At 40.6% G+C, this 20,160-nt stretch overlaps 1 protein-coding gene across 2 annotated transcripts; it reads right to left on the reverse strand.

Moving 5' to 3' along the window:
* Nucleotides 1-1,249: 1,249 nt before the first annotated feature.
* nt5c1aa (5'-nucleotidase, cytosolic IAa) lies at nt 1,250-19,582 on the reverse strand. Of its 2 annotated transcripts, XM_019259776.2 has the most exons (7): nt 19,002-19,581; nt 15,345-15,389; nt 11,389-11,556; nt 11,173-11,302; nt 7,432-7,554; nt 4,896-5,080; nt 1,250-4,403 (listed from the first exon to the last, which is right to left on the reverse strand). In XM_019259776.2, the coding sequence occupies exons 1-7, from the start codon at nt 19,155-19,157 to the stop codon at nt 4,047-4,049; spliced, it is 1,164 nt and encodes a 387-aa protein (XP_019115321.2). In that variant the 5' UTR covers nt 19,158-19,581; the 3' UTR covers nt 1,250-4,046. The 2 variants fall into 2 exon arrangements, with proteins under 2 accessions (XP_019115321.2, XP_010739278.3); XM_010740976.3 differs by lacking the exon at nt 15,345-15,389 and having other exon boundaries at nt 19,002-19,582.
* Nucleotides 19,583-20,160: the final 578 nt, after the last annotated feature.

The raw sequence follows: 20,160 nt of genomic DNA on the forward strand, positions 1-20,160 counted from the left end.
TTATATGGTGACAGTGTGCAGAGAGAGGGACCTTGTGAAACATGCTCTCAGCTTAATTCCTGATTAAAAATGTTTCGGCACTTTCAGCTCTATTTTAAGAATTTAAGAAGCTACACCGTTTGAGCGCACAGGAGACAAAGTGCGTCGGAGCAGATCAAAACGTCGAGTCTGACCAGAAACTCCGCCAAGACAATGAGTCACCCATCTTCTCCCTCCACGGGTGCCACTCGGCTTTGTAACCGAGCAGAAGGAAAACAACTCTCTTGTTATGTGTGTCTTTGGGGCAAGTGCTGCTTTCCTCTCCATCTGTCTTGCCCTGGTTTTAGTCTCATCTCTTACTGTCTTTCTTTACTATGTTGTTATCCGGAGCTGATAAAGAACGATTGAAACCCCCAACCCCCGTCCTCTTTAGGTCACATCTGGCAGTAAGACTGCTTATATTTGAGCTTATGCTCTGTTACATAATGTCCCACGTTTGGTCATCAATTGCAGTCAGAGGAACGTATCCATCGTCTATAAAATGCTTTATTTCTTTTCTTTGCACTCTTGCATCACAGAAGTGTTCAACCACGGGATAGTTTCAAGACATGAAATGGAAATATATCCCAAAGAAAAAACACCTTGATCACCTTCTACATGTATCTGCTAAGTGGGGTATCTGAAAGATGCAGGATTGCGTGGGTTGTTATGGTCTGTCCCCCAGGCAGCACATCTCAATCTGGTATAGTAAAGCGCAGAGCCACCCTCTTTCACTATTCTCCTTTCACATTGATTGTTATTGTCTGTTTATGGATACAGCTGGCAGCTTGCACATGTGTCATTATGAACAGTGCATAAGCTCTGCAGAGTTCGCCAGCTGGCCATATTTTATCTATTTGCCCTTGCTCTCTACTATCTGTTGCCAGCAACACCCATCCCACTGTTTTGTAGCTGATGAAATCCACACAAATGCCAATCCATCAGCGTTTACCAGCAGGGCCCGTCCCTGCGGTGTTGTTAGTAGAGAGCCAGATAGACCAGCACTGCGTGTTGGTGCTCTCTGGCTTTTATTACCCCGGCTCTTCTGGGAAGATCTAATTCACATGGGAATGATTGGTAATATTAAGGCATTTATCACAGATATGCGAGTAGGGGAGGGAAAGTGTGGGCTGTAATATTATTCTGCTCATGTGAAGTTTGACAAATGAGTTGAAGTAAGATGTGACAAAAAATAAAAAGAAAGACATGGAAGAAGTAATGATGTAAAGATCGAATTTTACATGTTAGATTGTTAATTTCCCAACAATCGTCATCCTAAATAAAAACAACACAACATGTGGTGGGTAAATGAAGACCAGTTGCTCCTGTGATTTATCATTCCAGTGCTGCCACTCGATGGTAGAGATAAGAAGTGCACATTAGTGACTCTCAATGCAGAGAGTTATGTGCTCGTTTTGCACGTTTCATCACAGAGGTCATAAATATGAGGCTATTTGCATTCATGAATAAAAGAAAAGTACCATCATTTCCATCTTTATTTTTCATTCATGTACATTTTCTTATTGCAATAAAGTCATCATAAACTGATGTTGAAATGTTCAAACGTTGCTTCATCTGCATGAGCTTAATCCTCAACGTTACCCTAAAGTCCAAAACTGCTCTGACTGATCCTGCTGAAACGTTTTTTTTTTCTCCGATAACTCAGCCAACTACTTCAGGGCAAATGACAATGACAAATCAGAAGACACACCTCTTTAATTATGTGTTTTTTGGCTGTGAAATGAAGCTGGTGGATTACTTGTCATTTTCAAGGGCCCCGGAAGGTTGACGAGCTATAATGAGTACGCACTAGATTTATTTAGAAGGACCCAGCAGTAGTGAAAGAGTGATGTGAAGTGGATTGACATTTTCAAAAGGCCACTGTGGCCATTTTGTCAGTGGAAGACAAATTCATGTTTTTCAGTGTCATTGAAACATAAGTCACACTGCAACCAGAACAAAGTATCGACTGCCGGTTGGACATGGATTGCCAGATGTAGCTGAATTTGTTAAACTGTACAACATCAATCAATTCCACTTTAGCAGAGTGTGTGACTTTGCACTAGCTTTGATGTACAGGAGAGGGCAGTAAAATCAAACTAGCTGCTTGTTGAACATCTATTACAGTGATACCAGAAACCATAACACCCTGCACAGAGGCTGTAGTATTCATATTAGTAACCAGTATGGCTTTTAAACAAGAATAGACATAGAAGGCCCATAAGTCTGTAACACTGGAAAGCTAAATCCGAGTGAGCAAAGCCATGTTATAACTTACACACTGAGCATCCATTTTAGGGACATTTCAGGCCAGAATTGTTACTCAACTTTATTCAGTTTACCTTGTGCTTAGTCGCCCTCAGGTTCACTTTACATCGGCATGCTAGCATGGTAAACTGGGACATGGTGTAGTGTTGCACCTGATGGGAATTCAGTTCAGTTAGTTTTAAGGGTGCTGTGTCATGAACTGGACTATCCGTGAAAGGAGACACCTAAGTTCGATGTTGTCCAGATGTTTCTCGCTGGGACGAAGAGGACCACACAAATAGATAAAGGGTATTCACTGATTTTAAGGCACCCTGAAACTTATGGCTGCCTTTATACACACTAATGAAACTCTAATATTTTATAATATTAAATATAATTCCTATTTTCAGTCTTATGAGATAACAATTGTTCTGACAGCTCATTATTCTGAAACAACAATAGTCACAAAAAAAGTACAACTGGACGGAAAGCCCATTCCCCAAATCAAAGATGCTCTGAAAGCCTGTTTTTCTGGTGAATTTCTTTGCCCTTATTTTCACTTGCAATAAAAGATAAAGTCAGGTAACCTTCTTTAAGTGTCCTTCACTATCATGGTAAGAATAATATACACAGTTAATACTGTGAAAAGTGTGTATTATCGGAGCAATGGACTGTCTGAACAAGTGCTTTTTATTTCAGAATTACAGACAAATGGGACTATTTCTAACTCTTATCATTATTAACTTTAGCATGCTAAATATGTACTGTACAGCTCTGATGGTGATATAAATTAGTCATTAATGTTTGAGGTGACACCAAATCTTCAGATGCCGAGATATTTCTCTCTGGTCCAAGTTCGCACTGCTAGCATTGGTTATAAATAATGTATTCACTGAAACTAAAGGCACCCACTGAAACCTATGGCTGTTTATATATATTTTTTGGACTAACTATGTTTGTACAATTTTGTATGTTTGTACAAAATATTTCACAGTGGACCAAAGTATTGGACTGACCACTCTGCTGGAGTGGCTAAAATTCATTGAAACTAAGGCACCAACTGAAACTGATGGCTTTCTATTTTTCTTTTGGACTAACACAACAGTAGATAATATATTGAGTCAATATACATTGCATTTTGTATAGTTGCAAACAAACAATTTTACATTCTTATGAAGTCAAACTCTGTAAAATGAAAACATAAACTTTAAATGATGACTCTTGTGCTACAGTACATTGCCATCATTTTTAACCTTATAATACCTATGTGTTGTGCTTATGGCTCATTTATTGAGGACATACATTGTAGTCTCTGTGCTGGTGGCATGTTAATATCAGTATGCTCCAGAATTTACTGAAGAGGTATCTTCTTGACGAAGATAATTAGCAGTGAGAGAAATAACAGGTCACCTTGGCAATCAAGCACCTTTGAAAATCCTGTCTCAGGCAAGACTTGAGAGTTCACTTAAGTAGTAGACTGTAAAACTGAGGGACACTTGGCATCCAGGTCATCTCAGGTTCCAGACCCCTCCTTGACCTCTACCCAGACCTGCATCTAACTCCTAACATAACAGCATTAGGCTGTTTACATTGTGATAAAACAAACTTAGAATACGTTGAGTATGGAAATGATGCATTCCCACATACAGTTCAGTCCATGTTCAGCTCTCTGAAACCTCTCACGTCCACTTTGCTCCTCTCTAAGATCTCCATCCCATCCTTCTTCTCTTGTTCTCCTTCTGGCTGGATGACTATGCCATTGGCATCTTGAGTACTGTTGGCTACTTCGCCACACTGGTTTTCTGTTTGGGGTTATGTTTCTGTGCAATGCCGTAAGGCACATGGGCAGCAATGGTGCCCATCTCAGCCGCTCCTTCCACATGAAACATCTGGTCGTCGAAGTAGATGTGAGGCCTGATCTTCTCCAACATGGGGCCCTTCGGTGCTCCTGCGAGGAACAAGGCCTCGTCGATCTCCAAGCCCCAGGCTCTGAGTGTCTTCAGTGCCCGGATCCCAGAGCTGGCTGCGCTACGAGCTGTGACCAAATATGTTCGAATGGGACAGTCCAGGCGCTGGCCTTTAGCATAAAACTTTTTCTGGAGCTTCCCCAGTGCTTCCAGGAAGCCCTTCAGGGGACCCTGCCAGAGACAAAAACAGAGATTATGAGAAAACAGAGCTGGTGAAACTGTGTGTTTTGTGTATTTCACTCCTTGCATCATTAGTTCTTATTGCCTTGTCATGCCACACATTTAAGTGACATTTAAGTTTAACTTTTCTTTTTAAATGTTGGCATTTTGAAGCCTGCACGGCTTAAAGCTCATTTCATAAATTGCTTTCTGTCTGATAGAACGACACACCCATCTGACAGTCTGCATCCCAGTGCCATTTGAAACCATTTATTATATCATTTTGCATAATATATTCATAGAATAATCCGTGTATAAAATGGATTTTATATCAGGAACATCTGCATAATCACTTACAGGTGATTACGGGGCTGCAGGGAAATGGCAATTAAGTCTACAAAGCGGACTGGGTCTTTAGAGCTCTCCTACATTTTGTTCCCTTAATTTCCGTTACTACTTTTCAAGAGAAAATGTCCAGACAAACTTCCACTGAAAGCCACATACATGATCCAGTAATGTGTCCTCATTGTCCTTCTCGTGTTCGAAGAACTTGTCCAGCCCATGGGCCTTGAAAATGCGCTCGGATTCATCAGAGAAGAGGACGGCGTCACCATCAAACGCCACCCTCAGCTGGGATTCTGACACCTCTGTCAGCTTCTCCGGCATGAACATGGTGGCTGCAGCGATGCCTGAACACAGACGTCAGTGAGGATAAAAAGGTTCAGTAATACTTGTAGGATCAGAATCAACAGAACAGACACATTTCTTGCAAAGGCAAAAACAGCTTTTACTCATAAATTGAAGTGACTCCAGTAGATATGTTGACACCTGCAGACAGTCACATGCCGAGTGGGCGAAACTAGCTTTCGCTTCATCACTTTATTCCCTGCTTGGAATAGAACAAAGCAGCAATGTTTTCATCTACGTTGTAACAGCTGTAGAGCAATTACATAAAAAAACACCCTCCTGGCAGACTTGTAATGGCCTTCAGGAAGTATTAACGGTTCCCCGGCTAATTAAGACCTTTCAAGTAAAATGCCAAGGACACTTCCTTTGCTTAACTCGTTTTATGTGTGTGTTTGTGAGAGGCGGGGTTGTTGGCGGATGTGTGCTTCCCACAGAGTCACTGCATTAGTGACATTAAGCGTGTAGGTCACATGAAGAATGTCCCTAAAGTCACCTTGAGAGGTATGTGTGTCCACACTGCGATCAATCAGCACTCCGGTTAATTTCCTCTCATCTCTTTCCACACAGAGATTATGACATTTTGTTTTCTGTTTCTGGTCTTTGCCAACTAAACTAATACACATCTTGTTTTTTTTTGTTTTTTAATCAGTGTAAAACATCCTCTCTTCTGTTTAAAACATCTCTACTTGATCTGCTTTATTTCACGATGCGCTCTTCTGTTTTGATGACAATAATAATGTGCCATGAAATGTGCTGCATCGAACGAATTGAAACCTTCAGATGCGGTTGTCAACTCAGGTTTCACAAATTTCACATCAACATATTCTATTTCCAGCTCCTCGACAGCGGGGTATATTAACATTTTGTATTTCTTTGGCAGGAAGCGATTCATGTTTTCAAATATTGATCTACTGTATATTCAGAGCCGCAGTCAGAGCAATGCTGATATTCCCTCCAGTGTTCATATTCACTGACGCACAAGAAACCATCAGGAAAACACAATGAGAGGAAATAATCAATATGCTAGTTTATGGTAATGTCAGTGCTGCATTGGAGGAGCTGTCAGTCACTGCTACTCATTATGCAAACAAGACAGAAAAAATTCAGAATGCATACTTGCGGCTCGCTGTGTGTGTAAGAATTTAATATGCTAATATATTTCCATTTATATGGAAGTTTAAAAGACAGCGCTGAAGTTTTATTCCATTTATCTAAAAAATTACATAATATGGGGGGAAAAAATGTCACTTTCAAAGAGTTAAACCATTCTGCACTTATAATTAGAATTATAATAATAACACTAGAAAGGCATGTTTGAAGCGACTTGGATTTTCATACAATAATGAAATGAATGAAAATGAATGGGTGCTCCAAAGGTTGAAGAGATTCAAAATCTATAAAATTAAAACAGCTTTAAAACAGTCAGCTATAATGCAGAGTGTATGTGTAAATGGACCAAAGCATGCAAAAACACTGATGTGCAATACTTATGGTTTGAGTTACTATATGTGTTTGCAATGTAAACATCATACTGTGTCAGAAACCTGGATAACCCGTTATTCTGGTTCTGAAACCTGAGTACTAGCTGAAGTACACGGGTAGACATTGTGGCATGCAAACACTCTATCCAGGTTTCTGACTCTATCTCCTGTCATTCCCCATCTCTCTCTCCCCACTTTTCCTGTCACTCTTCAGCTGTCTCTATCAAAAATAAAGCTTGAAAAAAAAACTATATTATCATGCTTGTCTTCTAAATAGAGTCTTGGCAAAACCTTTATTCACTATTTGTATTTTTACAAGTACTTTTCACCAGTACTTATGTCGTTTCACTGTAATATTAGAAAAACTTCTATTTGCTGCGGTAAAATTCAAATTCTGCCAGTTTTGTACCATTTTTTCCTTTATTGGTGATTACACGGAGGAGAAGCTTTCTTTTTTTACTTTCTACTTCTGCACTGTTACATTTGAAGTGAGAATTTGTTAAAGGACACGTTTTCATATTTATTCCACTAAATTGTAGTTATTCAAATCAATGTGTTTTTTGAATTTCCCACATTTTTAAGTGTAACTTCCATAAGTTTGAGACAGGGTCTGTAAAAATTATAAAAGCTTAAAAATGAATAACCACATTTTCGGTGTAAACATCATATCCTGAATGTCTAAATCTACTCACTGGTGCAACATCATTAATTTGTTTTTTGCAGTCATATTACATTTTTTCTTAGCTGTACTGTATCATCACCTTTCACTCTGAAGTAACAGATACCATACAAAGTTAGATTGTATCGTCCTCACCCTTCCGTGTGTGTGTGTGTGTGTGTGTGTGTGTGTGTGTGTGGGTGTGTGTGCTCACCTTCAGCCAGCGCCTCCCTGACCTTTTCCGAGTCAGCAGACAGGTACAGGTTAGTGTGCCAGGCCTTCAGGTAGCCAATAGGACTGCTTCCCCCCGTCATACAAAACCTCTCGATGAACAAATCTGCGAAAAACAAATAGCAACATGGTTTTCAGTTTCAACACAACACCCAGTGTTAAATGTCAGCATGCACTTGACATATTAATACATGTATTTATTTGTCTTTACAGACTGCTCGGAGCTGTAGCTTAGTATTTGTCAAGCTAAACGATTTCAAGAGGTGAAGCGGAGGGGAGATGTGAGGATAAGGGCAGGGTGAGAGGATAAACTTACAACAGGGTGGGAGAGTGTCCAAAGAGGGGACTACGTGTGGGACAAGGCGGTGGAGATGAGAGAATTGGGATTGGTGGGAAAGTGTCTGTTTGCATTTTGGCCGAGGGAGGCTCTTCATTCACCACTGGGGGCTGATCCAAAGAGCAGTGGAGAGGCAGTACGAGCTGTTCAGGTAAAATGATCCGGTATTCACGGGGAAATGGGAAGAACAGAAAGGGCACAGGATTAAAGTGACAGACTAATGTTGGGATGGAGATTTGATAGAACGAGTTTGAGAGGCGCTGAAGGTTATAATAGACTGTGAAGATGTGGGCGACACCAAAGATAGATGGAGATATAGTAGAAGTGAAGGTTAATGTGGGTGGGAGATTAGTGTGCTGAGACGGCAAGGTTAAAGCTGCACTAGGCAAGAAACTTGTCTTAGATTTCATCCACTTTAAAGGGCCACTTCCGTAAGGATGGAAGGACTAGTGATAGGAGAGCACTGGAAACAAACAAAAAGGGTGGTTCAATCCTGTAGGAGCACTGGAAACAAACAAAAAGGGTGGTTCAATCCTGTAGCCACAATCTTTACGTATAATAATAATTTTTTCTGTCATCAAAATTTGTATATACTACCATTTTGTTTCTGTACACTCGTCATCTATTGCATGTTGGTCCTGGCAGAGGGATTCCCTTCACCTGTGTTTCTTCCACTGTGATTTCAGGCTATACAAATAAAATCTGACTTGTCTTCACACATAAACACAAATTAAATTATAGATAGCTTTTGCATTTGTGGTTCTGGACATTAGGCATTGGGTAGCTTTTTATAACTTTAAGGTTAGGGGTAGACACAGAAATGTGCAGACAACTGTAAGCTTCAATACTAATCCATCAACGTTAAAACACATCCATAACCCAAAATCAGAAATCAGCTGTTTTTAGCTAATTGGCCTTCATCCGGGTGGTAACAAGGTAGCTTTTCCCCAGCGGACATTTAATGAAACAGAAAAATATATAGGTTGTAAGCCATCAACAGAAAGGTTTTGGACAGTGGCAACAGTTTGTTGCCAAATACACACCAACACAACAGTAATCATGTGCCCAACCTTTTTAGCTAGTGACCCCACTCAAAATAGATTTCTCTTTGCAGCCCCTGGTCATATGTTCAATATGTCTATAGGTTGTTAACAGTTGAACTCAGGAATGATTTTCTCCCCTAAAACACGTCTGTGCCGAGCCACCAAAGCAACGCACGGTCCTCCAGATTCCTGTTAGATCTCTTTGGTGGCTACATTCAAATAGAATATGACCAGACTGAAGGTAGATGGAGACTAAAAGAAACAGAGAGTGTTCTTTAAACCCACTGGGTGATCTTGCAAGCATTCAAAGAACCAACTGTCCTCTGCAGACTTTCTAAACTAGGGTTTATTCAGCTTTGTAGTGAGTTTGACCCCTGCCCCTATGATATACCTCATCAAATTAAACCTCCCAAACATCCCTTGTCTTTACAACGGGTGCCAGAGCGTGGGATTCACTCGAGGGGGAAATCTCCTCGCCCTTGATGTCTCTGTCTATCTTTTTTTTTCCCCCTACAAAAATGTTTTCATATCATCTATCTTTGTATGTTTTATTTGCTTGTTCAGAAGATCTAAAACATTATAATGGGGACGCAGGAAATCAGCAGGAACGCAAAAACGCTGCTGTCGCATGAAAGAATGAGCAGTTTCATTGTGCAGTTTAACACTTTGCAGTGGATATGCAGTAACGCATATTGCGTGCATATATATATAAGGTCGTGAAATGGCTCCAGCTTTGATTTACATAGAGAACGATAACGTCATCACATGAAATCTCAATTCTCTGAACACAGAGCACATTACAGGACCTGTCAATCATCTTCACCCTTGGGTCCGTTGATGAATACATGCAAAGTAGATGTATGAAACTGCTGGCAGGCACCTTGTCATTCACAGTCATGCGCTAATGTAACTGTATAGTTGTCCCCAGTCATCCACATGTAAGGTGAGAAACTTTATACTTCACCATGCGGCTGTTAAAAATAGTTTCTGTAGGTAGCTAATGAGTTTCTCTGAGGTGTCTGGATTTAGTTTCAAATGTGAAAAGCTAAGGAGCGAGTAAATGTTTGTTTCTTAATCATTTTTATGACTGTCACCCACAGAGATCGACTGTGGCCGTAACTGCAGGGATGATGTTGAATAAACCCTTATCCTTGTGACAACAGAGAAGCCGTGTTTTCCTTCAGTTCTGTAGGAAATGTCAGAGTTCAGAGGATTGTTTGCATGTATTGGGCCCCTCATACCGAGAGCCACCAAAGAGATCTAACGTGAAAGCATCTGGAGGACCGTGTGTTGCTTTGGTGGCTCGGCACAGACGTGTTTTTGTTTCAGGCCTCTTGGGTTATTCTTACATCCCAGAGGAGGTCATCTTGAACTCACCCCGACCTGAAGCTCTGAGGATGTGAAAACATTCGAAGAGCTGAACAGGAAGTGGTCTGTGAGGTAGACGTCATTGTAGGGTCTAAGATTTCCCTGGGAAGGATCCAGTCAGTCAGCTGTTCATACACCATGTTGTTTGGTTCTCAGCTGAGCTTGCCACTTGTCAGTTTCAGTATGCTGACCAACTTACCTCAGTGCGCGTCTTAATTTCTTGTAGACTGCGGTTTGTTTTGTAAAGATCTCAACTACTCTTACTACAGTCACTGTGTTGTTTGGAAGTAGTGCAAAAATAATTTCGAATAACTTTGTAGCATTTGTTTAGAAGTCAGCTGCCCTCCAAACCCATTCCTGATGGATTAAAGACATCCTCTATAAATAGTATACAGTATATATATATATATAAATATAGTATGACATTGACTGCAGCCGCCTACAGACATACATAGCTGACATACAAGCTTGAATTTGCACATGCTTGTTCTTCAATATCTTTCTTTTCAATAATCAATAAATCAAATATAAATTCAAATATCTTTCTTTTCAATAATCAATAAATCAAATATAAATTCAGCATCTGTGGCTGTCTCGGGCCCATGAACCCATCCAATCATTTCATTCAGCCCAGACGGAAGGAAGGGATTTTTACATTTGGAAACATTCCCTTTCTCTTTGGTCTCAGATTTACTCATAACATTTGCTAATATTACTGTTCCTTTTCCTATTTATGTTTTATTTTTTCATCTCCTCCTATTTTGTTTTATCATTTTAGGATCTTGTCAAACTGTAAGTGTCTGTGTATGTGCTTGAAATCTGATCTCTTTGTAAGCTGTCGATGGCAGGCAGGTATTTAAAGCCACTAATCTGTCTGCCACATTGTGTCTTATTACGTTATTGCCATTACTATCTGACTCTAAAAAAAGATACTTGGTATAAAGCATCTGTTTTCTCAGCTTGGAGTCAGACTTACTGTGATGGTTGATGGTGTTAATCAGCCGGATTCCTACGTGTGCATGGTTGTACGTCACCAAAACAATATCAAACAGCTCTTCACTTTGTGGGTACAGTTCTCGCAGACGGGCGTTCACTGTCTCCAGAGCCTGTTAGGATACAGAAACAGTCAGCGAAGAAGCTCAGAACAGCTTGAAAAAAAAGTCTGTGAACTGTATGTTTGTGCAACTTTAACCTTAACAAAGGGGAAAGCTGGTCCAGGGGCGAAGGGTTCGTTCTCATGTTCGATTTGGTACCTCAGATACTCCTCCACTCCTTGCTGCTCAAAAACCTTCTGCTCCCGCTCAGTCCGAAACAAGACCCGAGAAGAAACAGCGATGGTCACTGCGTTCTCTGGCTTTGGCTGCAGAAAAAGAGAGGATAGAAAATGTTGTGACAAAGAGAAACAGAGGAAAGAGGGAACATGGACGAGTAGTGATGAGCCATTGAGATGAAGGCTGGAAAAACACAGGGGGGAAGAGAAGTAAAAGGTGTGAGCCTATTTTTACCTGTGGTGAAAAACTGGCCCTAAAACTATCCCGGCTAATAATACTTCCTTTGTATTAGTGCATACATGAGTGCTGCTGTCACACTTTTACAAGAGACCTCAGGGGCAACACCATTAAAACTTCATTTGAGCTCTCAACTTCATACTACAAGCTGCTACGTGCAAAACATCCCATACATTTCACTTTCAGTTGTCATGCCAGTTATCTGTTGTAATCTGTCATTAGTAGAATGGTGTCATCTCTAATCACGGGGTGAGAAGACGACGTACAGTACGTGCGGCCACATGACCACACATTTCTCAGTTCTCCATTCACAGTGACTCTTTGGGACTGTCCAAACGTTATTGGGGTGAGGAGGCCTGGAGGTAATGTTTCAAGTTTAAAAAAAAACTTTTAAAAGGCCCTCCTCCATGATATTAATATTTATTTTGGACCCTCCCCTTGACTGCAAAACCTTAAAATAACAACTTCACTATTATTTTGATACAGAACTGACTTTCAGTTGTGTAGATGTGCCTTTGTCTTTCATTTTCTACACCCCTGCCATCTGTTTTTGCACTATGTAACTTTCTATACTGTCCACAAATTCACTTTGGGTGGACAGAATGTAAAGTTGACACTCAACACTAAGTTTGCTAATGTCTTAGGTATGCCACATCTAGTTAGTTACCTCTCGAGAAACCTTATTCCTACAACAAATCCTATATTTTTTAAGTTAAACGCTGTTAGTTTGGCTGTTAAATTTCATTGCATAAAACTAAAAGGTGATATTTTAATATTTTACCTGCACGCACTTATTTCAAAAGGTCAAAAGTGTGTAGTGACTCACCAAATAGTCATGCAAGGTCAGAGCCCTGCAGAGAAAAGTGTGATGATTTTGGACTCTCTCTATTCTTATCAAAGACTATCCCTCTGTGAACTCAAATTAACAGTACTAGATGGCACAGCGGCCTCATGTTGCTTAATGTGTGTGTTTATGCTCGGGTGCTAGTGTGTGAAGGGGGGAGGGCGGCATTCCTATGGGGGCAGATGACCTTAGTGCCCACAGCGGGCAGCTGAGCTCAGACAATGTCTGGGTGGTGGGAAGAGAAGGGTAAGGGGGGAAAAGGAAGCTAACCAGGAGGCACTAGTGAACACAACTTTGCCTAAATGTGTCACTGAATGTGCTGTACAGCATATCACATACAAGTGCACTTATCCTTTGTTTGTATTTTTCAAAAGAAGCTCCAAAACATGCATAATAACACATGCATGTGCATTAATATGTGTCAACATCCATTCTGTGTGTTGTGTAGAAATCTGTGTATGAAGACACATGCATGTTTGTGTCCATGCCCCAGTGGTTGTGTGCTGGTAAATAGGCCACAGGCTCACGGGGGCACTGAGCTAATGTCCCTCTATTTAGCCTTATTCCATCACAACAACACCCCCTCCTGACATGTCACCTACTTACCTGTTAACACACACCCAGACAAACACACACATCACCTTGACGGGATTAATTCTGACCCACATTTAAGTCAGATTAAAAATGTGAACAGTTTCTCTTGTCTGATTTGGTTTTCTAGTTCGGTTTTTGTCATACTTTCTTACTGTATGCATTTATGAGGCACACGTGTGAAAAATGTTCACATTCCAATTCATTTGACTATATGACACAAAGACTCACATCACCTCCCTGCAGGCTTCGCCTACATACAGGCAATGTGTACAAACACTGACATACTGTATGCAAAGGTAGAGTTTGTACCACACACTAATGAGACTAGCTTTGTTTTGTCACCAGAGAGAGAGAGAGAGGGAGGGAGTCTCTCTCAAGGGTGCATTTAGTTTTGTCCTGACAAATAGCATGTCAGGACAAAACTAAATGAACACACAGGACCTTCAAGAGTGAGATGAAGGTAAAAATAATACTTGAATGTAAAGCTTTGGCTTTGTTTGTTACCACAATGAGAACATTCTCACTAGACTCAAACTTCAGAAAGTCAGAAAACTTTTCTTACATTATGTTGACATTTTGGGACTGCGTGCCAATGTCAATACTGTAATTTGAATGGTGCGATATCTGCATGGGTTAGTGCTAAAATTATTATATCACACACAATTCTTATTTGTGATGGGAGGACTTTGGTACTCTGCTTTGAAACACAGGGTAACCCGCAGTGCTGAGGTCACAGTGCTAGATAGACCATTGTTGTTTGTAAAGATGCAGGATGAGTATTTAAGTGCACAGGAGCTACCAATGACTCAGCAGGTGATGCCATTTTAAAAATAGCTACTTAAAAAGTCTAATGGGAATAAAGAAGATAAGTGTTGTTAGCTTCCACTTTATGAGAGTACAAGTGTTTACAGCGCGATAAGTCCTCCCAGATATTTAGCGTCTTAAATTGCCATCAGGCAATAACTTACATGACATGGGCTACTTCAAAAAGCAGGTTGGAACGTCTTATATCAGGTCATAGGCTTTACAAGGCTAATAGATCTTCCTACCATGGAAGCTGATGGTAGGCTATGGTAGTCTCCTGGCAATGCCGACCCTGAAATATCAGATTGACTGATTTTGAAGCAACATGACTATTTTTTAGTCTGACCAAACTTCAGCTTCATTGGGCCTCGTTTGCCATGCAGTGTCCAGGGAGAATGAGTATTTGTGGTGTTATCTTGGGGTTTAAAGTCGATCCACCAGCATGAGTTTGGCAGAATGTGAGACCGACTCAGGCACTTCTGACGCACCATGAGAGTGTCTCTAATTCCCCTTGGCGAAGCGACAATAAATATTACAGCATAAGACATCAGAGGCTCCTGAACACTTTCTTCCCTCCTGATCTCGCCTTTGATTCCAGTAATTTCTCCACAACAGGCATCACAATGCATCATGTGGATGGAAAATATGGAGACTGGTTAACATGTGTGCCTCAGAATGTTTCTGAGCTTGTTAGCAGTTGCCAGCAATCAAACTCATTTGCTCTCAAAGATTTCAAACATAACTTTAATGTCAATTGTTAAGAGCTTGACCGATGGGGCCAACGGACCATTTTCCATTTTACACATACAGTGTGAGCATCATGGCTTGACGATTGAACTGTACAGTATAAGTACATACATTTGAGAGCTTTGACTTTACATTGTAGACGAGCATATGCCCAGCTTTAGAAGCTTTTTCAACAAATGTGTCCATAAATGTGTTCTCTTTTTTTGTTAAAGACAAAAAAAAGATGTCCATAGTTTATATTTCCTTGTCCAAAAGTTTGAGTTGGGCCTCATGCACGCCATGGGGTAAGTTCTGCTTTTTTTCACCCATAGCAGGGCATTTAATCTGTCAATTTACTCACAGGAGCATGAGTTCGCAAATCAAAGAGCCATAGCTCTCTGTGGCTCTCTGGTGATTAGAACACACAGCATGTTGATTCATTAGTTCAGTCCGGCGACTCTCCAGTACAATATGAATCAACATGACAGCACATGTGACGATGCATCAGGTCAGGTTGTTGGTTAGTAGAGTGGGTGTGTCCGTGATCATGCAGGCACATCGACATCCGTCACAGAGGAGGTTACAGTGAAAGGGCAGTGGCAATGGTTATACTGTACGGTCAGTGGCCACAGACACAACCTTTGACCTCATTTGATGATGGGACATACTTACGAAAAACACGCCTCCTTCCACCTTCCGGGCTCGTCTCCCTGTCACCTTTGTAAAATAACAGTTTGTTTTTATTCATAGTGTATTCAGAGAACATTCATTTTTACAGCTGATTTTCATAGACACTATGTTTTCTGTTTTTCTTGTAGAGAATCTTTTTAATTTTGTGTAAGGATGGATGTTTTTTTTCCTCAGATGGAGACAGACACACAATGACACAACGTGCTGAGCAGTTTGCACTTTTATGAATGTTACTCAGAGACACCCTTGCACATGTACGAGACCTTTGGTGCAGCTTATCCATTAGAGTCATTTTACTCTATGAATAACATGTCACACAGTTCTGAGAGTAATCCTGGAGCAGTTCAGTTCTTTGCTGTGATTTGATACTGGTAGTGTTTACAGCCTGCCCTCTCCCAGCAGGCCTTCCACCCACTGGGAATGCATTGATCACAAGGCTCCTCTGCAGAGGAATCCACAGCAACCATAATCACCTCTATTGATTTGTATGATGGCCAAGGCAAGAGAATATAAATAACCCCCCTCTCTAACATTAATCCCATCAGAGCTCTGCCAGATCAGCAGGACTGGTGGTAACCCAGATCCATGTGTCATGTGTTATTTACATATCTGAGACATCCAGGAATGAAATGAGGAGGTGGAAGGGATTTCCAAACAACAACAGGCAGAGAGAGAATAAACAGAGGAGAAGCAGGGAGGAAAATAAAGAGGTGAGGGCGTGAGCAGAAAGTGACGAGGTGGGGAGTGAAGTAGCAGCAGGGGGGTGACTGATATTTATAGATAAGTAAAAGGCCAGTGATGATGCAGCCGGTTCGGCCCTTGGCAGATATGGCAACTGAACACTGCAACTGAACACTGACAGCAACGGCAACGTTAATGTACCTGTTTGTCTGAAATCAGACCAATATTATTAAAACCCATGGGCTAGAGAAAGACTTTGTATTTCATATTGTTTGGTTACATATTTAGCATGTACAGTGTTTGATCAGTACTGCCTTGTGTGTCTTTTCGGAAAAGATTAACCTGAATACCTGAAACTTTGATAAGCCTCTAATGCTATTTGTTAACATAATTACTTATTAGTCTCTCGGCTATATTTCCGAGGAAGCACTTTAATGTTTAAATGTAGGACCTTACTTGTGTACTCCATGTGGACCAAGGAGGGCAAAGCAGTTGTTATATGCCTAAAATATGAACAATGTGGCTTAAGACTTAATAACAGGCCCTAAGGTTAATGTACATAGTTATAAGACAATGAATGATATATTTAAAGTTTTGTGTTGTGTAAAAGTAGTTAATGCTAGTAAGTATAATATGAGAAAATGTAAAATTAGACTCTTATTGCATAACGTAACTCTGTTTAACCCTGCTTCATGTTAGTTTACATGCATGAAGACAGAGGTTACATTTGGATTTTCAAACAGAAGGAGTGTAAACGTCCACATAGCCGCTAAACTCAGAATGGATGTTTTTCTTTACTTACACGTTAACTGAAGTTTGCAGCATAGACAACAAGTCCTTTCCTTAAATCTTGGCTCTGTCCTTTACAACTTTACACCACGCTTCAAAAGATTGACTGTCTCTATCTTGCCTACAGTCGCTGAGTCATTTTCCCTTCTTGGTCCTCATCATCTGATTCATTGCAGGTGAGAAGTGTGTTTAATTTTAGAATGCTGCCTAATTACACTGACCTTTCAATTTAATGTGAATTAAAATGATAGAACTAAAACGAAAAGAAAGATGAAGTGAATTAGCACTGCTTACTTATGATTAATGAGGCCTGCATGTATTCTTGAGTTAACACTCCCCTTTCATCATTTCCTCTTTCATATTCATTTTCTTAGGCAGACAATAATTATGCATAAGGGGCCTGTCATGATAATGCATAACTACCGAAAATTAATCATGAGGTGATTTTCATCACTTGATTTTTTTAAAAGTTTACTGTAGAAATGAATGCTGTAAGAAAAAGAAAAGCCACAATTAAAAGTGTCTTTATCAGAACAAATACATTAAGCCTTTCAGTAATCTGTGTCCATCAGCACATTACAAGGAAAGAGGTAAATGTCAGGATTTGGATATAAAAATACCAAAAAAATGACTTACTTATTACTTATTTAGCGTCTAGATAACTGAGATCATTGAAAAATTAAAGGACCACTGTGTAGGATTTAGTGGCGGTGTAGTTGCTCACCTCACACTGCCGTTTCCAAGCATAAAGGAGAAATAATGGTGGCCGTGAAATGCACAAACAGCGTCAAAGTGCCTGTCCATAGCCAGCGCTTAGTTTGTCCTTTTTGGGCTACTCTAGAAATATTGCAGTACAACATGACAGATGCTGTCGTAGAGGAACCAAGGCACCTAGATATAGATATAAAAGGCTCAATGTAGGGTAACAAAAAGATAACGATTCTTTTTTTCAGGTGATTATACACAAATGAAAACATAGTTATGCAAGTTATAATCCATTTCTGTCTTATTCTGTATTCCCTAAAACTTACACACTGGACCTTTAACACACGGAAACAGTATAAAAATCTGCAAAGTATCACTTTTCACATTTCACTATGTCCAAAAATACAGTGTGTTTCGTGCTATCAAACATCAATTTTAATGTGGCGATATCTATCTAAAAGCCTGTAATCTGTGTGGTCCATTACCGCTGATGAATACTCACATGCAGTATACATTAATGCTGTTATGCGTCTTAAAACTCCAAATATGGCGTGTTTACATGTGAGCACAGCTAAATCCCCCCGGTATACAGAGTTTCAGACGGAAGCAGAGATACATCTGTGCTGTCCATTAGGCCAGTGTCATATTCTTATTACAGTAATATTTGGATTCATAGTCGAGCAGTAATGGATGTTTACAGTTTACGGTTTACAGAGATTACAGAGCTTTTAGCTTGATTTCTTCATCAGTATTTTCTTTTTCTTTATTAGATTTATTTTTACTCGAATGTTCTGTATATTTGTGTTGTTGTTTTTTTGCAGCGATAATTGTGTTTCAGACTCGCTCAGAGTAGCTCAGCATGTCCTCAGCTGATGTGCCCTGTGCACTATGCAGAAGTACTGCAGTGCTATAAACAGCACTAAATCCCACCACTTGACTCTGTCTACTTCTCAGCTTCACGTTAACCTTTTGCAAAGTGAACTTTTATTTCTCAGAAGCAAAGTTTCTCTAGAGGCTACAACTATAGCTGACTGAAACATTGTTTAGAGAACCTATAACTATAGAAGGTAAACAAAAACAAACTTAATATATTATCTTATATTGGCTCACTGTCGCAGATTCACAGGATCCAGATCCAGTTCTACACAACACCTAGGTAGGTTTGCATGTTAGTCTAGACTCTTAAATCATAAACGGTATGGTTATTAATGGGTTTTGAGGCCACCAAACTCTGTGGCCTTTAAAACTCAGACACTCGATCACCTTGTCTAACCCCCCCTCCCCTCCCCAACCTCCACCCCTCCATGAGCTATGCTCTAAGCTGCACACGTGGGTGACGTAAACATCTGACTCAAAGGACTAAGCTGTGGAAAGCAGTGACGGGGCAGATGAGGAGAGAGGAAGACAGATCACTAACAAACACAGAGACGCTGATATATTTACAAATGGCGAGTTGACACTTACTGGTTTTGGCTTGGTGGTGAGGCCCAAGTGGTCTTGATCAAACTCTTCTTTCTCTTCCCATGATCCTCTGCTGTCCCCGTTGGACGAAGTGGCAACTTTGAGCTCCTTGACCTGTCCGCTCATCACCTGTACAGGGTCCAGGCTCATCTTCACCATAGAGAATCTCCCTCTCTCTCTCTGTGTGTGTGCTCCGAACCTATTCTCACTTCTCAACCTTTGACAAAGACACAAAATATCCCAACACAGTCTGCAGCATCTATCGAGATGCTCCTACCACGTGCATTGATAACAGGCTTACTACAGTAGGTCGCAGCTCTTGCGTCTCTTCTGTTCACTTCTCTGTTATCCTTACTTCCTCGAGAGGTTTAAAGCTCACTGCATCCAATTCCTGAGGACATCATTCACAAGCATTCTCTCTCACACACACACACACACACCATCACACATACAGTCTATCCGTTGTGTGTGCAGGCTGTGCAGCAATCCATCTGCTGCTTTCTCTGTGCTGTATCGCTCTCTTTTCCCCCACTCAGTGTCCCCTTCCCTCCCTCCTTCTCTGTCCCATTCAATCACTCTCTGAGCTCCCTGTTCATGCCCCACTGTCCCCTCTCCAACCAATCACAGCCCTCCTTCCTTATTCAGCGTGGCTCCACCCCGCCCCCCTCTTTTGTTGACAATTTGCCCAAGAGGATCATGGGACATTCAGGCACACAGCAAAAAAATAGCCATAGTGATGAGCCATTTAACCCGGCAGCCAATCAGCAACATGATTGATGATTTTTAACCCTTTAAGGAACAAAATACATTTTTACAACCTCACATTGGAGGTTTATTTGTCTTTATTGTATAACACTTTATATGATTTTTATGATTCTGCAGTGTATCTCTCGATGTTTCACCTCATTTTACTTTGTCATATTTTTATGAGGTTTTTAGTCATTTATAGTGGTTGGAATATAACATAGTAACATTCATAGGAAAGTACAAACAAGCATCATAGCTGGCTGAGAGAATGGAAGTGAGTGAGGGAGAGGATGACCATGAAACGGGGAGCAAAATCAGCCTAAAGGTAGCAGATAACAGATGTAACCTTCATTTAAAACCAAGGTTGTACACCGAGCTAAACACAGGGCCAGGGCTTGCAACATCCAAATGCCTG

Source organism: Larimichthys crocea, chromosome XIII, assembly GCF_000972845.2.
Source record: "Larimichthys crocea isolate SSNF chromosome XIII, L_crocea_2.0, whole genome shotgun sequence".
Classification (NCBI taxonomy): Eukaryota; Metazoa; Chordata; class Actinopteri; family Sciaenidae; genus Larimichthys; species Larimichthys crocea.

What these genes read in the sequence shown, in the direction of transcription:
- nt5c1aa (XM_019259776.2), bottom strand. Translation starts at nt 19,157, where the DNA reads ATGGTGAAGATGAGCCTGGACCCTGTACAGGTGATGAGCGGACAGGTC. An exon ending in TGGAAGGAGGCGTGTTTTTC is followed by an intron (nt 11,557 to 15,344) that starts GTAAGTATGTCC and finishes CTTTTTCTGCAG; the next exon opens with CCAAAGCCAGAGAACGCAGT. An exon ending in CAGGGAGGCGCTGGCTGAAG is followed by an intron (nt 5,081 to 7,431) that starts GTGAGCACACAC and finishes GTCTGTGTTCAG; the next exon opens with GCATCGCTGCAGCCACCATG.